A 17,993-nucleotide genomic window follows, 5' to 3' on the forward strand; every position below is an offset into this window, starting at 1 on the left:
AGAAAGAAAAGTAATGCACCCTGATTTTGACAAAATAGGCATTTACTCAACAGTTCGAACACAGATAGGAGAGCCAGAGCAGCACTTGCACTTCCACGAATAAACATGCTGTCAGCTGGCACACAAGGAAGAGGTTTACACAACAGTCCTGCTGAGACAAGAAGCGTTTCATTCCGGTTAACTTGTGACTCCAGGATGGCCAGCCGTGGGGCCTGGTGTCTTACCAAGGCCAAGGCCCATGAACTCTTCTCCTGCCAACGTGTGGCTCTTCAGGCTCCCTTCTCTTTCACGTCCGGATCCAGACAAGTAGCGGGTTTTCACACCGGTTCCTATGAGCTGAGCAAGCTCCAGCTGGCTGATGCATTTCAAGATCTAATGAAGAGAAGGCATGAAGAAATGAGTTCCTGGGGCACCCCGGTGGCTCAGTCAGTTAAGCATCTGACTCCTGATTTTGGCTCAGGTCATGATCTCACAATTGTGAGACTGAGCCCTAAGTAGGACTCTGTGCTGGTCATGGAGCCTCCTTAAGATTCTCTCTCTTTCTCTCCCTCTGCTTCTTCCCCCCCCCCCCCCAAAAAAAGAGTATACTTATCTTGATGAGCACTGAGTAATGTATAGAAATGTTGAATCACTGTACTGTACACCTGAAACTAATATAACACTATATGTTAACTGTACTAGAATTAAAAAAAATAAAAATAAAAAACAGTATCGGGGCACCTGGGTGGCTCAGTCAGTTAAGTGTCTGACTGCGGCTCAGGTCACGATCTCATGGTTTGTGAGTCCGAGCCCCGCGTCGGGCTCTGTGCTGACAGCTCGGAGCCTGGAGCCTGCTTGGGATTCTATGTCTCCCTCTCTTTCTGCCCCTCCCCTACTCGTGCTCTGTCTCTATCAAAACTAAATAAACGTAAAAAATAAAAAACAACAGTATCTGCTAAGGCTGAAGAAAAAGAAAAAAACCTCACATCTTTAAAATACAAAAAGAAACCAGTTCCCATTTCTAGCAATCTTAGTCATTAAAGAGTTCTTTGAAATACACAGCTTTTCAGGTGAGAATAAAATCTGAGGGTCTTAGGGTGGTTTCCCTAGTCATGGTTAGGCGACCCGTTGAGTGTGGGCCTGGAAGACAGACTTCGCTATTTTTTTTCAAACTATTAAAAAGGAAAAGAGAAAATGACAAAAAGAAAAGCTGGTACAATGGAGTTATGCCATATGGATGTTTAATGAACTCCTCAGACACATAAAATACTAGTCTCCCTGCTGCTCCATTAACTTGACATGGCTCATCGTGAGCCTTTGTACCTGCTGTTCCTTATTCCTACAATATGTGCCTTACGCTCTTCCCTATGGCTCACTTCCACCTCAGACACGTGTGTCCCTCAGAGACCTCCTTTAACTGCCCTGAGATCACACACCCTCTCCACCACCATCCCCTGGTAACACTTTTTTTTTCCCTCAGCACTTACAACGTTTTGGCGTTTTGCCATATATTTTGCTTGTTCTGTGCCTTAAGTCCCAACAGGGCACCGACTGTTTTGTTCACTGCTGAATCCCCAGCACTTAAAATAGCTGATTATTGTTTGGCTGGCTGGCTGACTGAGAACATGCCCCAGAATGGGGGTGCGGTGGGAAGAAAGGCTGCACCTTTCCAGCCCTATGGGGTGGTTCTGGGGCTGAGAGGTCATCCCTGCACACAAGCCCTCTCAACTGAAACATCTGAAGAAACAGAAATTGGTCTCAACTTCCACCAGAGGAAAAACTGGTTCCAAGAAACTGATTGTGGGACAGCGTGGAGATCTCCAGGTAAACCCTTCCCAAGGGATTTTCACGGGAATTTGCGACTAAAGCTGAGTATTGCCTTTCGTGTTGACTTTATCATCCAATGTCAGAGTATGGGAATCCATTACACCATGGAGCGCTTCTGTTATTACTTATAGACTGCCTTCCAGCTGACTGAGAAAGGTACTTAATTCTACCAGAAAGAGCTATCCTCTGATTGCTCCATATACAATACTATTAAATTATTACCGGTAAACTATGAATTCCCTCCCTTTTCCAGAAGCTGAGGATGGCCAGAGTCTTGAGTATGTCAACAACCTGTGGCTGAGGGATTCTTGGTTCCAAGTCTGATTTCTCAAGGTTTCTGATCATCACATAGGTGGTAATTCATTTTCACATTTCCAGGTGTTGCTACAGACTTGGCAACCAGCGGGAACCCCACATAGATCATGCCTCCCAGGTTAAAAAAAGTTCTACGAAACAAAGTGGCTAATTATTGATTCATCAGACGTTATGACTCCTCAGAAGACAGGAAATTATTTCTTAAAAAACAGGGGTGGCTGGATGGCTCAGTCGGGTTAAGTGTCCGACTTCAGCTCAGGTCATAATCTCACGGCTTGTGAGTTCAAACCCCACGTCAGGCTCTGTGTTGACAGCTTGGAGCCTGGAGCCTGCTTCAGATTTTGTGTCTCCCTCTCTCTCTCTCTGCCCCTCCCCCGCTCATGCTCTGTCTCTCTCTCAAAAATAAATAAACTTAAAAAAAAAAATACACACAAACAAAAAAACCAGGGCTCCTGGCTGGCTCAGTCCCCGATCTTGGGGTCATGAGTTCAAACCCCACACTGGGCATAGAGATAAAGCAAAACAAAACAAAACCAAACCCAAACCAACCCAGCCCTCTCCACCCCCACCCCATGCAACTGCATCTTTTCTAATACAGAAAACTCCAGGATTGTGACAGAGAAAGGAAAGGCTGGGTGGAAGAGAACGCAGGTATGTGCCACGGTAAGGGGGAGGAGGACAGCTAACACCTACTGAGCCCTTACCGCCTGCCAAACGCGGTTCTGATCCCTTTCCCGCGCCATGACCTCCCTTCTCCTCATGGCACCCCACAGAGGTACGGCCTGGGGACTGAGGGACTTGCAGGCGACACACCGGCAGGCAAAGGTGCACACCCAGCCCGGCCCCGGCCCCCCGCAGTGCAGCTGGGGGGGGTGGGGGGAGGTAGGGGACCGGGGGCCCTTTCCCCTTGAGGACTCCGTGGGGCAGGAGGCAGCAATCTTCCCTCTAGGTGCCCACAGTCCCTGCAACTCTGCACTCTCTCACCTCCACTTTTTCACAATTTTCTCTTTAAAGCAAGAAGCAATATACACAAATGGTAGAGAAATCAGGTAATGTAACTTAAGGGAAAAAAAGCAGAAAATAAAATGCCTACCTAATTCTATCACTGAGGATGTCAACGTTTTTCTTTATCTGTTCAAACCTCACTCTCTATGTACGTTTAAAATGAATTTTTACTTCATATACTGTGACCACCTTTCCATGACACAAAATCATTTTTATTTTTTTCTCTAAAGTCTTTTTAGAGACAGAGCATGAGCAGGGGAGGGGCAGAGAGAGAGGGAGACACAGAATCCGAAACAGGGTCCTGAACTGACAGCACAGAGCCCGACGCGGGGCTCGAACCCACGAACTGCGAGATCATGACCTGAGCCGAAGTCGGACACTCAACCGACTGAGCCACCCAGGCGCCCCTAAAGTCTTTTTTAAGACTCCATTCATTATTTTCCTTGTCATTTATTTGTTGAAGAGCCTGGTCATTCAGTCGGGGGGGTTTTCATCTCCTACAGTTGATGGACATGATCTCATTTACACCTGCCTCTGGCCCCTAGATTTCCCGTGAACTGGCAGTACAGGCTTGGACTGACTCGGTTTGCAGGTGGGGGCAGAAGCATTTCGTGGGTGGTACTGTGTGCTTCCATCAAGGAGCACATATGTCTGGCTGTCCCTCCCTTCAGCAACATTATTTCGAATGGCCTCATAACACTCTAAGGAATGGCGTACCACACTTTTGTTCTATTTTCTTTTAAAGAGCAATGTCGGGGCGCCTGGGTGGCGCAGTCGGTTAAGCGTCCGACTTCAGCCAGGTCACGATCTCACGGTCTGTGAGTTCGAGCCCCGCGTCGGGCTCTGGGCTGATGGCTCGGAGCCTGGAGCCTGTTTCCGATGCTGTGTCTCCCTCTCTCTCTGCCCCTCCCCAGTTCATGCTCTGTTTCTCTCTGTCCCAAAAATAAATTTAAAAAAAACGTTGAAAAAAAAAAGTTTTAAAAATAAAGAGCAATGTCTCATTGCTGGCACATCCAGGCTGTTTCTCATACAATCTTTTTCCTATGACAACTAAAATTTCAATGAATGACCTTTCAAACACATGTCTGTACCCACAAATAATTATCTTTAGGTGAGCACCTTAGAATGTTATTTAAGGAAAAACGTAAACCCACCGGCAATCTCCTTAGTGGCTTACTGTAAATGTTGACCTTTCTTTTCAGATCAGGCTCCCAGCTTTTTCTAAATCTATACACTGGCATTAGGTGCTTCCAGGAGGCACATAAGGGCTGGGGAAGCAGCACTCGGGTGGGAGGAAAGCCACTGCAACACAGGTGTGCTTGTGCAACATGAACTGCGGGGGCGTGGGAACCCCATGAGGGGGTGCATGTGAACCCACCTGCCGTCTGCAGCCACACACGCTGACTCTCAGATATGTGACATATTTGAAAGATAAGGGAAAACCCAGAGTTAAAGTCAGGCTTCACTGTAGTTCCAAAAATGCAACTGACCAAAGACAGATAGACAGTGAATGAAAGGAATGCTGGGAGTCATCCTAAGAAAAGGCATTTACCAAGCTTTCAAAGGAAACACACCTCATGCCAGGAATTCCCAAGGTAGTTGCCATCGGTGTGTGCCACCGTAATAAGCGTCTTTATGGTGTCGATGTTTTTCTGCTTCATTTCTGTGATGCTGGAGCTGGCCGTCAGCAGGGAGAAGCGAGCAAGAGCCTGAACATAGGCGTCTCGCTCCAGCTGTAATGGAAGCCCAAATAAGAGACAACGCTCAGATTCCACCCTTAGCGTGACTGTTTTCATCGACTGGACTGTGTACTGGGTTTCTGACACCTTCTGTATACATATCGCCTAACAGACTTCACGCACATTATCAGGCCAGTTATTCGGTGCTGGCGTCCTCCTGCTCCCGGAATATCCCTGCACACCTCATGGCTGAGAGCCAGCTCTCTCCCTTGCAGCTGACCTCGGACTTAAGTTCCAGGTTCTATTCCCTCTGGAGGGAGTGGGAGAGGAATCTGTTGAATGTTAAGATCGTCACATACACTCAGGGCGCCTGGGAGGCTCGGCTGATTAAGCATCCAACCTCGGCTCAGGTCATAATCTCATGGTTCGTGAGTTCAAGCCCCACATCAGGCTCTCTGCTGTCAACACAGAGCCCGCTTTGGATCCTCTGTGCCCCCTCTCTCCCTGCCCCTCCCCCTGCTTTCTCTCTCAAAAATAAGTTTTTTAAATAGACATTAAAAAAATGTTTAAAAATGTTGAAATGTTTACACTGTAACATCTGCAGTAGTATCTGCAACAATCTTGCAAGGCAGGCCTATTTTCTCAACTCTGCAAATGAGGAAATCGAGTGTCTTACAGAGAAGTTAGCTGGGCCAAGGTCACATGGTTAGAGAAGTAGCACAGCTGGGTTCTGAAACCCAGACTGAGGTCAAAGCCTGTGGTCTTGGTACAGCAGAAAATGTCTAACTGTAAAGTAAGCAGGAACAGATTTGAGTTTTTCAAAATAAATGGGTACAAATTCTTATTTAAGAAGTAAGTAATGCACGGACCTGACGATTTCCTAATTTCCTAGCAGTTTGAGAATCTTATTCTGTTCAGTTGCTTGCGTTTTTCAAGATTCAAAGGTTTACAGACACATTCACTTTGCAATAAATTATTAGTCTCTCCCAGAGAAGACCTAGATATGAAGGAAATTATAATAAAGACAGATCTTAAAAGGAAAAGTAATATTTTAAGCACTAGGGCACACAAATTAGTCAGACGGATAGGAAGTCTGTTTTGTCAAGCCCTGTCAAGTAGCTCGAAACCCACCCACCCCTAAAGAAGGTTATAATCCAAATCTCCAATTCTTCCCACAGAGGAGACTGTTGTCAGCACAAATCTGTGGGCTTCCTCTCAGCAGGCATGAGTAAGGAGCTTGCTGAGAATTTCTGGCTTGGTGGAAATGTCTGGTAGCTTCTAAGTTTTGCCAAATCCAAAGGCACACAGCCCACCAGGATCGCTGGAGCTTTGTTAAACTCACCTGCATTCCAAAGATGCAGGCAATCCGGACTGCACACCGGATGCCCTCCAAGCACAGGGAAGCCACTTCTGTGTCGTCACAGTTCTGCAGTCCGATGCTATAGGCGGCCAGCAGTGGTGTCCACACCAGCTAAAAGGGAGCAAGGTTTCAAATGCTACAACTGTAGCATGGCAACAGCTGTTAGAGACCACACTGCCACTTAGGAGCACAGGCAGGATGCCAGAGTCATCACTATTTTGCTTTCACCCTATTCCATTCACAATATAAAATAGTTCCTCCTGATCCGTGGTCAAAGGTATCACAACAGCACTACAGATACGCTCTTTACTAGACGTGTGGTTCAAAAGGAAGGAAGATAAATACGTGGCTGGAGTACCTGCGCTCGTGACAGACATCATTAATCAACTGGAGGGCCCACTCCCTCCTGAGTCTATTCAGGGCACGAGAATCCTTCATTCACAGTGCAGCAGGCAGCCATTGCCAATCAGAGGCTGGCATGCAAAATAAAACCTATAAGTAACTTATATTCTATAAACTTAGTTTACTGAAAGTTTCCTAGTTCGAATTATTTAGACTTTATTTTTCCTCCAATTTTGTTGTGAATTCCCTGGAAATAAAGCTTCACAAAAATCTAAGAGGGTATTGATAGTTACTATAAAAATATCTTGGAGAAAAATTATGTGCTATGTATATAAAACATGTATCTTTTCTAGACATCTTAAAAATAGAAGGACTTCAGGACATTATTCTTTACTTCCAGCTAATTTCATCTGGTAAACTAACCCTGAGGCCACTGAGGTGAGATGTTAAAATGATCTCTTTTGCCTGAATAATTATTCATTCATTCAATACCCCCACAGCTCTAACAACAACCCTGTATTTGTCCCCATTTTACAGGGGACCAGGTCACAGAGCTATGAAGTGGCAAACCAGCCATTCCGACACAGAGCCCGTGCTTGTGGCCAGTGCTGGTGCATCCCCGGCATCATAAGGGCTTCTGGGAAGGACTCACTTTAGTTACCGTTTAGACAGAAGCACCCAGACTTGGCCTTTCCTCTCCTCAACCTCTTCACCATCACAGGGTGGCTGGTTAGCTTCTAGCTGGTCACCTCCAGAATCAGGCTGAGCCGGGTCCTCACTTCTCAGTATACTCACCTTGAACATTGGCCGGACGTGGTCCAAGTGTGTGGCACTTGTGAACGGGGCTTTGGCATGGCTCACGGCCTCCATCAGGGCCTTGGCTGTTCTAGCCATTTGCTCCATCTCCAGATTGTACAGCAGCCGTCGCTGTTTTTCACTAGCTACGCCTACAAAGAAATAGGGGAGTGTGACACCCACGGACAGCTTGCTATGTGCTAGGCACACAAGTCCCCCTGACCACTTCCATGAGCATGTTCGGAATATTACCACTTTACTGAAGGAGGAAATGAGGCAAGGAGAGGCCTAGTACCCCAGCCAGTAAGTAGTAGAGGTGGGACCTGAGCCCAGCCAGCGTGGCTCTACAGCCGGTGCTCTAAACCCCTACACTGGGCTGAAACTGATCGTGCCGTGGGCCTTACCTAACAGAATCCTCACCAACGTTGGCACAATCACCAGTGGCATTAAAGCAGTTTCAGGGAACATTTTGTGGGGGTAATTTGGCTCTCAGATCACTCATTGAAATTCCTTCTTGTAGCTAATCACAAATTTAGCAAGAAGATGGTTATAATTATGAAAAGACTCAACATAATCACAATAACTAATTTAAACACATTTGCTATTCAGATGTCTAGATACACAAATTAGATTTATTATCAAGGGACTTAATCATGCACTCTAATACACTCGAAATTTAGAATAAAAATAATTTGCCATTAGACCTTACTCTGCTTAGTTGATTTGGTTGCGATCGTATGCTCTTTTGTTTCTTTCATTGCAATTTTCTTGCCTTCTATTTCTTCATATATGCTTGAGAGGTATTCTTCCGGTAGGTCTTTACTATCATTGATACCCCGATTCATTTTAATATACTGTTCTTTTGTCATTTTATTTTTTACCTGAAATTAAAAAAAATAAAAAACAATTTAGAAACCATCCAGTGGTCCAAATAAAGCTCCTTATTTAGCTGCTGCAATATATAAATCACTAAAATATTTTACCTGAGGGCTGTGCAAGTCTGTAGTTAGCATGATAATGGAGTATGCTAGGACATATGCAGTGTCAGCACTAGCAAATAGGGTTTGCCTGGAAGAGAAGGTTCCAGATGTAAGAACATGCACAGAGAGGAGGCGAATGGAGACATACTGCACTGAAAGCAGGCTGACCGTTCCACGTGATGGCAAACTAGTCAAAAGCATTCATCCTTTCATCATCACTGAATAACAATTACTAATGACCCTGAGTGTAGAAAAAGCTAATCAAGAAACCATGTCAAGCTTTAGATTTCTTTGCATAACACAGTTTTAAGTAAAGTTTTAAAGGCCTAGGGATCAGGGTGTGGCAAGCAAGACACCCAGAGCACAAAATGCAAGGAGACCCTCACTCCAACCATGAGCGTGAGGCCCCCTTCTAGTCTGCACCTTTGTGCCTCACTTGCTTCACCCTGGTCCTGTTCCTGAGAGCATCTACTTTGTGCTGGGTACTGGGTGTAAAGAGGACAAGAACTGCTGTTCAGGGACACCTGGCCGGCTCAGTCAGGGGAGTGTGCGACTCCTGATCTCGGGGTCCTAAGTTTAATAAGCCCCATGTTGGGGGCACCTGGGTGCCTCAGTCGGTGGAGCATCTGACTTCAGTTCAGGTCATGATCTCACAGCTCGTGGGTTCAAGCCCTGCGTCAGGCTCTGTGCTGACAGCTCAGAGCCTGGAGCCTGCTTCGGAGTCTGCCCCTCTCTCTCTCTCTCTGCCCCTCCCCCGCTCATATTCTCCCTCTCTCTCAAAGTAAATAAACATTTAAAAAAAAAAAGGTAAATAAATACAAATAAAAATAAAAAAATAAGGGGCGCCTGGGTGGCGCAGTCGGTTAAGCGTCCGACTTCAGCCAGGTCACGATCTCGCGGTCCGTGAGTTCGAGCCCCGCGTCAGGCTCTGGGCTGATGGCTCAGAGCCTGGAGCCTGTTTCCGATTCTGTGTCTCCCTCTCTCTCTCTGCCCCTCCCCCGTTCATGCTCTGTCTCTCTCTGTCCCAAAAATAAATAAACGTTGAAAAAAAATAAATAAATAAAAATAAAAATAAAAAAATAAGCCCCAAGTTGGGTGTAGAGATTACTTAAATAAAATCTTAAAAAAACAGCTGTTCAGTTATTGTTTATAGCTTACATTCCCCACTGTAATACTGAACAGCAGACATTTGAAGAAAAATACATTGTTCTAAATTATAAGCTGAAGTCTGACTGTTTTTTTGCCCAAGGCAAGAGAAGAAAGGCAAAAACTGGTGGATGCATAGCCTCAAAAACATGTGAGGCTGAAGCTACAAAACTGGTCTGTGTCCACATCACCCCCAAAAGGAAAGGGAGACACTCTGAAGAACATAACGAAAAGACCGATTCCAAAATAAAATTCAATTGGGTCACATGTTTACCGATGAAGAGAAACAGATCAAGGCACGAGGCTCACACAGGAGACTATGTTCAAAGGAAACAAAATCTCCTTATCCCTTTGTAGCAAATTCTAATGTCCACTTGGTTAAAATGACCAGGTGCTGCCTTTATTGTCCATGTGTCTCAGAGGGAACAGCCGGCTGTGCACCTGGAGCATCAGGACCAATTAATATGAAAACCAAGTTGACCTGAGGCAAAACTGTTCTCGAAATGTCTCCACTGAACAATCTCCATATCATGTTCAAGTACATTCAGAAATTCTGCACTTCGTGCCCACTGGGAGCAGCATGAGCTTTTGAGTTAGACAATTCATTTTCAATCCTATTCCGCTACTTGCTGGCCGATTAGCTTTTGGTCAGGTTGCTCAATCTCCCAGAGCCTCAGTTTTCTCGTCTATAAAACGGAGACCTACTCACAGGATTACCATTATGAAAAACCCATGGCATGACAGACATATAAGAACCATTTAATAAAGGTTAGCCCTCTTTTTAATTTCCACTTCTACAAAAAAAACATGAACTACCCACCAAAAGAGGCCCTAAGATGAAATCATGTATTTAAGGCAGGTTTTATTAGTTATATAGCCATTTCTGTAACCTGCTTGTTAGTTACGTAACCAAAGAACAACCAAAATCCTTGAGATCTACTCTGTATGTTAAATCGGGGAGCTGTTTTTTGGGTTTTTTTTACAGTACTTTTTTGTTTTTTATTTTAGAGAGAAAGAGAGAAAGCAAGCGGGGGAGAGGGGGAGAGGGATTGAGAGAGAGAGACAGAGAATGAATCCCAAGCAGGTTCCGTGCTCAGCATGGAGCCCCCCATGTGGGGCTTGATCCCATGACCCTGCGATCATGAGCCAAGTCAAAATCAAGAGTCAAATGTTTCACTGAGCCACCCAGCACCCCAAGGAGCCGTTGTTAATTAGGGAAGAGATGCCCAAGGACCTCCCTCCAACTCATAAAATTACTCTTATCACAATTAATAGCACGGATTCTAGGAGCACCTGGGTGGCTCAGGCAGTTAAGCGTCTGGCTCTTGATTTCGGCTCAGCTCATGATCTCACAGTTTTGGGGTTTGATCCCTGCATCCAAGGGCCGGGCTTGACAGTGCAGAGCCCACCTGGGATTCTCTCTCTGCCCCCCCCCCCAAATAAATAAACATAAAAATAAAAAAATAGGGGCACCTGGGTGGCGCAGTCGGTTAAGCATCCGACTTCAGCCAGGTCACGATCTCGCGGTCCGTGAGTTCGAGCCCCGCGTCAGGCTCTGGGCTGATGGCTCGGAGCCTGGAGCCTGTTTCCGATCCTGTGTCTCCCTCTCTCTCTGCCCCTCCCCCGTTCATGCTCTGTCTCTCTCTGTCCCAAAAATAAATAAAAAACGTTGGGAAAAAAAATGTAAAAAAAATAAAAAAATAAAAAAATAAAAAAAACCAGTATGGGCTCCAGCTGTGTGAACGTGGGCAAGTTACTTAAGCCTCTCCAGTCCTCTCCTTGTCTGTAGAAAGGGGACACAGACAGAAGCTGTGAGGTCTTACATAAAATAATCCCTTAGCACAATGCCTGGTACATGGTAACAGAAACTTCAGTTGCCTAGCACAGATTTAGAAAGATTAAACTCAAGTCCTAACCAATCGAAGACTAGTGCTCTGAGGCAGGCAAAAAGGTGATGTGGAAGGGACTTAGACACAGTGCTCACCCCTGGTTGCACTCTATGTATCTCGCTGCAAACTTCTCCATCAATCGATCAATCTTCTGGGCTTCCCCAGGTAGGCGGAAACCTTCCAGAAATGTCCGCAGGGCTGAGACAAACTCCTTTTCACAGAAGTCAAGTTGGTCCACGTAGGCATACATCACTTCCTTGTTGAACCTCGTGCTCTCTCCCAGAAAATCACCTACTTGGGTCTGAAACATATGCACCCACTCACATCTAGAAACTGTCATACGTGAACCCACAGTAAGGCACACTTCAGGCAGAGCGGAGAAGGCAGAACACCCTGCTCTCAACACCCAGAACAGGCTGGCCCACTAGAAAAGCTGGGCGACTCCGAGCCTGCCCACCCGCCCAGATGGGTTAGACTGGGCTCAGTCTATCCTGCCGTGGACAAAGCAGGAGGAGGCAGCACGAGAGACTTAAAGATGGGAACACGATGAGACATACTCAGGAGGGAGGTTAGCTGCAGATGAGCAGCCAGAAGTCTCCGGCAGTCAAAGGACACTTCTAGTTCTGACGCTGTTCCACCAAGAACACAACTACCTCTTGGGAGCTTTTTGCAACGCTGGAGCAAGTAGGACTGCTGTCAGCAGGGGTGTGGACAAAAGCCACTGCACTCAGGGTCAGTCACACTGTAGGTTAAAGCCGGAAGGGTCTCAGAATCACCTGGTAAAACCTACACGCAAGTGCCCCACCCCGAGGCTTACAGAATCCAGGCGCTCCTCCTGGTGCAGGAATTGGGCAATATCTTCGACGGACGTTCCCAGCATGCCCTGCTCCTGAAGGAACTGGATCCCTCTCTTGGGTTTCTTGTTGAAACTGTTTCGAGAAGAGATAGGACACGGGTTACTTATTTCAACGTCTGGAGAACAGAAAAAGCTGGCATCTGGGCCATGAACAAGTCACGTTTATCAGCTTAGGAAGGTCGTGTGTGTCCTGGCAGCTTCTCCAAATTCCACCTTTAATTTCTGACCTAGCTGTAGCAGAGTCTGATGGCTGTCACCCAACATCAGTTCTCCTCTTCTCCCACATGAACAGAACTCAAGGATGTTTAGCCGGGCACACGACTACCTGAAATAAAAACTACATTTTCCTGCCTCCCTCAAACAAAGTATGGCCATGTGATAAAGTTCTGGCCTGTGACAGACGAGCAGAAGTGGTGTGGGTACTTTCAGGAAGGAGCCTTAAACAAAGCTGGCTTGGCTGGGAGGTATATTCTTTTTGCCCTTTCTTCTTTATTCCCTAGGATATATGTGACGGCTGGTGCTCCAGCAGTCACCTTAAGCCATGAGGTAACACGGAAGGTGAAAATTGTGTTAAGGATGGTGAAGCAGAAAAAGTAAAAGAGCCTGGATCTCTGATGTCCGTAAGAACCAATATAAGAACCCTAGACTGTCCATGTTGGGATTTCCTTTACCAGTGCTTAAGTACTGTTTGTATTTCCTGTTAAAGGTAGGCGTACTTAACTATGTATAAATTCAACTCACTATTTACCAGGCCCTGCACTGGAGAAGGCTATTCACGTGTCAGCACGGACTGGGGCAAAGGCTACAAGGGAAGGACATGGGTAGTGTGCAAGCAAGAGCAGCTTGGGACCTGTGCAGACAGGTGGCTCCAGAAGGCCTCCTTGAGGAAGAGAGGTTTTGCCAAGTCTTAAGGAGGAAAAAGACCCACGAGTATTCCAAGCAGAGGGCACGATGGTGAAAAGAGCTTGAGGTATTCAAGGGACTGAAGTGTATCTTACGACGTGGATACTGGCAGGAGGATGAGGTCAGTGAGGGGGACCCAGAGGTGGGATCAGGCTGTGATGAGGAGAGAGACACCTGGAATGATTGTAGGCAGGGGAGTGGTATGACCTGATTTAAGTTTTTAAAAGATTAGCTCCGGGAGAACAGACTGGGGAGATGCCAGTCTGGGGAGAGCGGAAATAAGACCAACACTTCAATTAATAAGTGAGTATTCTAACATCGACTTTTTTTTTTTTTTTTAATATTTATTTACTTTTGAGAGAGAAAGAGAGACAGAGTGTGAGTGGATGAGGGGCAGAGAGGGAGGGGGACACAGAATCCAAAGCAGGCTCCAGGCATTGAACTGACAGCACAGAGCCCAACATGGGGCTCGAACTCATGAACGGCGAGATCGTGACCTGAGCCGAAGTCAGATGCTTAACTGACTGACCCACCCAGGTGCTCAACTATTTTTTTTTTTTTAATGTTTTATTTTTGAGACAGAGAGAGAGCAAGTGAGCATGAGCAAGGGAGGGGCAAAGACAGAGGGGGACAAGGATCTGAAGTGGGCTCTGTGCTGACAAGAGAGGGCCTGATGCAGGGCTCGAACTCACAAACTGTGAGATCACGACCTGAGCCGAACTTGGACACTCAACTGACTGAGCCATCCAGGCACCCCTAACATCAACTTTTAAAACAAACTGAATTTACTAAGTTAACCAATCATTCAAAATTTGGACAGGATGTAAAACTGTGCTTATATATTTTTGTGTGTGAAAGACCGGAAAGAAATACATTAAAATTACCAATGATTGTGATAATGATGATGTGTTTATATGGGAGAATGTCCTTCTTTTTCACAGATGTAGGGCTGAGGTATTATGATGGGTGCAAATTACTTTCAAATGGTTCAGAAAAAAAGATACATAGATAACCCTAATAGGGTAACATTAATTCTTCTTGTGTGTTGAAATTTTTCATAAGATATAGCTGGAAAATAGTTATCAACAGTGATTTCCTCTACATGATAATTTCATGAATGATTAAACATTCCTGTGTTGTACTCCTATTTTCTGAATCGGTTTAACTTCTTTCATTAGGAAAAATAAAAATAAAAAGACCAGGCATCAGTTACACAAAGCTATTCAATTTCAGTCTCGATGTCCCTCTCCATCTCCCACTCACTCCCTCTGCCTGGCTCAGTCGGGCTCAGCTGCAAGTGCCAGCACTGCCCTTTTGTGATAGGCATTCCCCTTGCGGACTCAGTCCCAGGGGGGATGTGGCTTTGTCAGAGGCCCCAAGAGATTCGGCTGGAGTAGCAGCCATACTCACAGCTCGATGCCGTGTTCAATAATCTCCTTTTGTTGCTTGATGACCTCAAACTGCTCCGGATCATCTTGGACAGCCATCTGGGTCCCTGAGGACACTGTGGACTCCATGGATGTCACACTGCTCCGTCTGGCCATGTCAAGGCCTTTCCCGTCCCCCATTTCCTGATCTGTGGGCCTCTCCTGACCTGACATAAAAGCAAAGGAAACCAAATAAGCAGATGGGATACAGACACACCTGAGCTCAGATGGGGCTCTGTGGTTTCCTTTCCCAGACCTGTAACAATAAAGCTTGTACTGGAAGAATCACAAGCATGAAAACTTGATTACTACTCAGATACTTAAAAACTTACTTTTTTGTCGAACTTGATAAGCTAATTCTAAAAAGTACAGAAACTGTCAAGACACTTGAAGAGCAGTGGCTAGGAAGACCTGCCCTAACAGGTACAAACTCACTAAGAACTCAAGGCATCTGAAAAGGCTGGTATTGGCACAAGATCAGACAAATCCATGGAACAGAATAGAAAATTCAGGAACAGGCTTCCTTCTGCAGGGAAATGCGTGTATCATAAAGGTGGTGCTTCAAGGTGGTGAGGGAAGGAGAGACTACTAAAAATATGTCAGAACAACTGTCTCTCCATTTGGGAAAATGACATTAGAGCACAACTCACACTATTCCCCCCAAATTCCAGATGCATTAAAAAGCAGAAGCTTTCAGGCAGTCTGAAAACTACAGCGTTTTACTAATTCTGAGACAGCGACACAAACACAGCTTTCCCCAACAGTCGGAAGCAGCCTATGGTGAATGGAGGTGGCGGTGCAAAGTGCTCTCTCACCGAGGCTGGTCTGGTGGTTGGGATTGACATACAGGTCTTTGCTCCATTCCACCATGCACTTGAGAATGGACACGAGGCACTCCAAACCTTTCTTCCTCAGACTGAGCTCCTAAAGGTCAGAAGGGACATAGCACAGAGGCTTAACAGAAAAATTGAGTGCAGACATCTACAGGGCTCTTAGGGAATCCTGCGAGGATACAAGATAATCACGGACATTCGGTGCTATTAACCACAGAACCCAAGGAAAAGTTAACAGGTGACGTAAGTATTAAGGGCTCATTGCAAAACCCCTGAACCTCTCTACCGCTGTTCATCACAAACACCCTAGCAGCAAAAATGTGAGATGTATGCTTTCCAAAAATGAGCAGTGTTATCTGCCTTTTTTTTTTTTTTTAAAGTAAACTCTACACCCAATTAGGGGTTTGGACTCACAACCCCCAGATCAAGAGTCATACGCTCAAGGGTGCCTGGGTGGCTTAGCTGGTTGGGCATCTGACTCTTGATTTCTACTCAGGTCATGGTCCCAGGGTCATGGGGTCGAGCACCGTGTTGGGCTTCACACTGAGCGTGGAGTCTGCTCAAGATTTTTTTCTCTTTCTCTCTCTACCCCTCTCCCCTGCTTGTGTGTGTAAGCTCTTAAAAGAAAATGAATCTTAAAAAACAAAACAAAACAGTTGCACACTCTACCTACTGAGGCAGCCAGGTACACCAAGTGTGATCTGAATTTTTAAAAGGAAGCTATTCACTGTTTATATAATTTAAAAAAAACACCTAACACTTTTCCTTTTTAAAAAACCAACAGGGTCTTAACCAGTGACTGCCCTCCCTCCTGAAAAAAAGAAAAGAATTTTACATCATCCAGCAAATGAGTGATTCTGGACATATTCTTACTCCTCAGACACTCACAAATGCATTCCATTTTAAGGTTTACAAGTAAATAAAAATACTGTTTGTTTTTAAGTAGCATTCCTTTAAAAATCGAATGTGAATCACAGATAACCTAAAGAAATACAACTAGTTTAAGACTCAAAACAGCATCTAAGGTGGCACAGCTCTCTCTGCAAGTCTAATGACAGCTATGGACTTTCTACGGAAAATGCCCATACACCAGAATTGTACCCATAATTCCAGGCAGCGCACAGACCTTCTGACCAGTTCCCTCAGAGACCTTAGGTTAAGATCCTGTTCTCTGTGTAGGCACACTAACGAGGCAATCTGATAAGAGGCAACGTCCTTTGCCTTACTGGAGCCTGGGATCTGGTTTTCATTCAATCTTTGGAACGGTGATTAAGTGTGAACTCACTTCCTACAGTTCTAGGCTCAAATGTCACCCTGGAGGGACTACCCTCATGACCCCATTAAAAGTGGCAATACCCTCACTTCTAGGACTCCTTTATCCCCACTTTATTTTTCTCTACAGCTTATTTCTTCATTGTCTGCTAGTAAGTGTCATGACCACAGCAACTGTGCATGCTCATGGGAGTGTCCTTTCACCACTGTATTCCAGCACCACGGACAGCGCCTGCCTGGCACAAGGTCATGCTCCATAAACGTTTACTGAAACAAACGCACATTAAGTAGAAATGGGTGTTCTCAGTGTCCTTACCTGCAGAGGTGTCATTCCCAGCTCATGTCCACTTCTTCCCTGAGCGATTTTGGATAAATCGTTTACGAGGCGCTCAAAAATGTTAGCAGCATTTAAATCACAGTCATAGTTGACGTAAATATCTACAACACACTGGGCATCTTGGAAAATAACACACAGATATTAGAAATTCTGATCAAACACACACAGCAGTTACATTTTCTTATCACATGAGATTCCTTTTATAAAAATGCTTCCCTGTAAACTACGGACTCGGGTGGACACACCTCCCTCAGAAAAGTGTGTCAGACATTCTAGAAGTCGGGAGGCCCGCTTTCCAGGCCTGCCTCAGCACCGACTGAAATCTCAGGCATCTCATTCCACCTCTCCAAGGCTCACTCTCCTCAAAAGAAGTAATGATTGCCTGATCCACCTCTTAAAGTTATGTAACTAATGAAATCATGCTTGATGACAGACAAGAGGGGGCTTGATTGATAGCCCCACAACTGTGCGTTCATAAGGTAAATCCAAATTTACCTTAGCATCCAACCAGGGGTTAGCAGGGTCCTGTGACTAACAAACTGTTCAGTTTGTAGGTAGAGTGACCAAGTCTCCTAGTTTGGCAAGATGATGGGGTTTCCCACGATGTGGGACTTTCTGTGCTAAGACCACAAAGTGCCAGGCAAACCGGATTGAGCTGGTCATCCTCTAAGGGAGAGTGGGGCAGGACTAGACGGTACGTTAGCAGTAGCCTTTAAGGTAAGGATTTCCCAGCACTGCATTAAAACTCTAATAGCATAAAGTAAAGGGCTCAATCTGGATTCTGGAAAATCAAAGCTTCAGAAGCATTTCTGGGTAAGTCAATGGATGAGCACACCCTCAGGGTGAAAATACCTGCACAGATCCTTGTCAGAGTCTGAATAACCATCCACCTGTGCTCAAAAGAACTTGTTGATGTTTCTAAAATGTTCAGGAAAATCTCTTTGAAAAAGACCTACATGGCATGGAGACAAAGGAGGACACCAATTAATCCAGTTTAAATTAGGGCTCAAAAACCCCAAAGGCTTTAGGGGATAGGCAGAGCGAAGCA

General features: G+C 45.5%; 1 protein-coding gene across 1 annotated transcript in view; it reads right to left on the bottom strand.

Annotated features, from left to right (window-relative positions):
* Positions 1-17,993, bottom strand: part of ARFGEF2 (ADP ribosylation factor guanine nucleotide exchange factor 2) — a 104,713-nt gene that overhangs the window by 43,916 nt on the left and 42,804 nt on the right. The window contains exons 11-22 of the mRNA XM_047851983.1: positions 17,798-17,897; positions 16,925-17,064; positions 15,319-15,427; positions 14,487-14,670; positions 12,135-12,246; positions 11,413-11,618; positions 8,286-8,370; positions 8,012-8,183; positions 7,303-7,454; positions 6,148-6,276; positions 4,701-4,859; positions 225-372 (exon numbers count right to left, since the gene is read on the bottom strand). Of these exons, the coding sequence (XP_047707939.1) occupies positions 225-372; positions 4,701-4,859; positions 6,148-6,276; positions 7,303-7,454; positions 8,012-8,183; positions 8,286-8,370; positions 11,413-11,618; positions 12,135-12,246; positions 14,487-14,670; positions 15,319-15,427; positions 16,925-17,064; positions 17,798-17,897 (1,696 nt within the window). The remainder of the gene's footprint in view (positions 1-224; positions 373-4,700; positions 4,860-6,147; positions 6,277-7,302; positions 7,455-8,011; positions 8,184-8,285; positions 8,371-11,412; positions 11,619-12,134; positions 12,247-14,486; positions 14,671-15,318; positions 15,428-16,924; positions 17,065-17,797; positions 17,898-17,993) is intronic.

Source organism: Prionailurus viverrinus, chromosome A3 (genome assembly GCF_022837055.1).
Source record: "Prionailurus viverrinus isolate Anna chromosome A3, UM_Priviv_1.0, whole genome shotgun sequence".
NCBI classification, from domain to species: domain Eukaryota; kingdom Metazoa; phylum Chordata; class Mammalia; order Carnivora; family Felidae; genus Prionailurus; species Prionailurus viverrinus.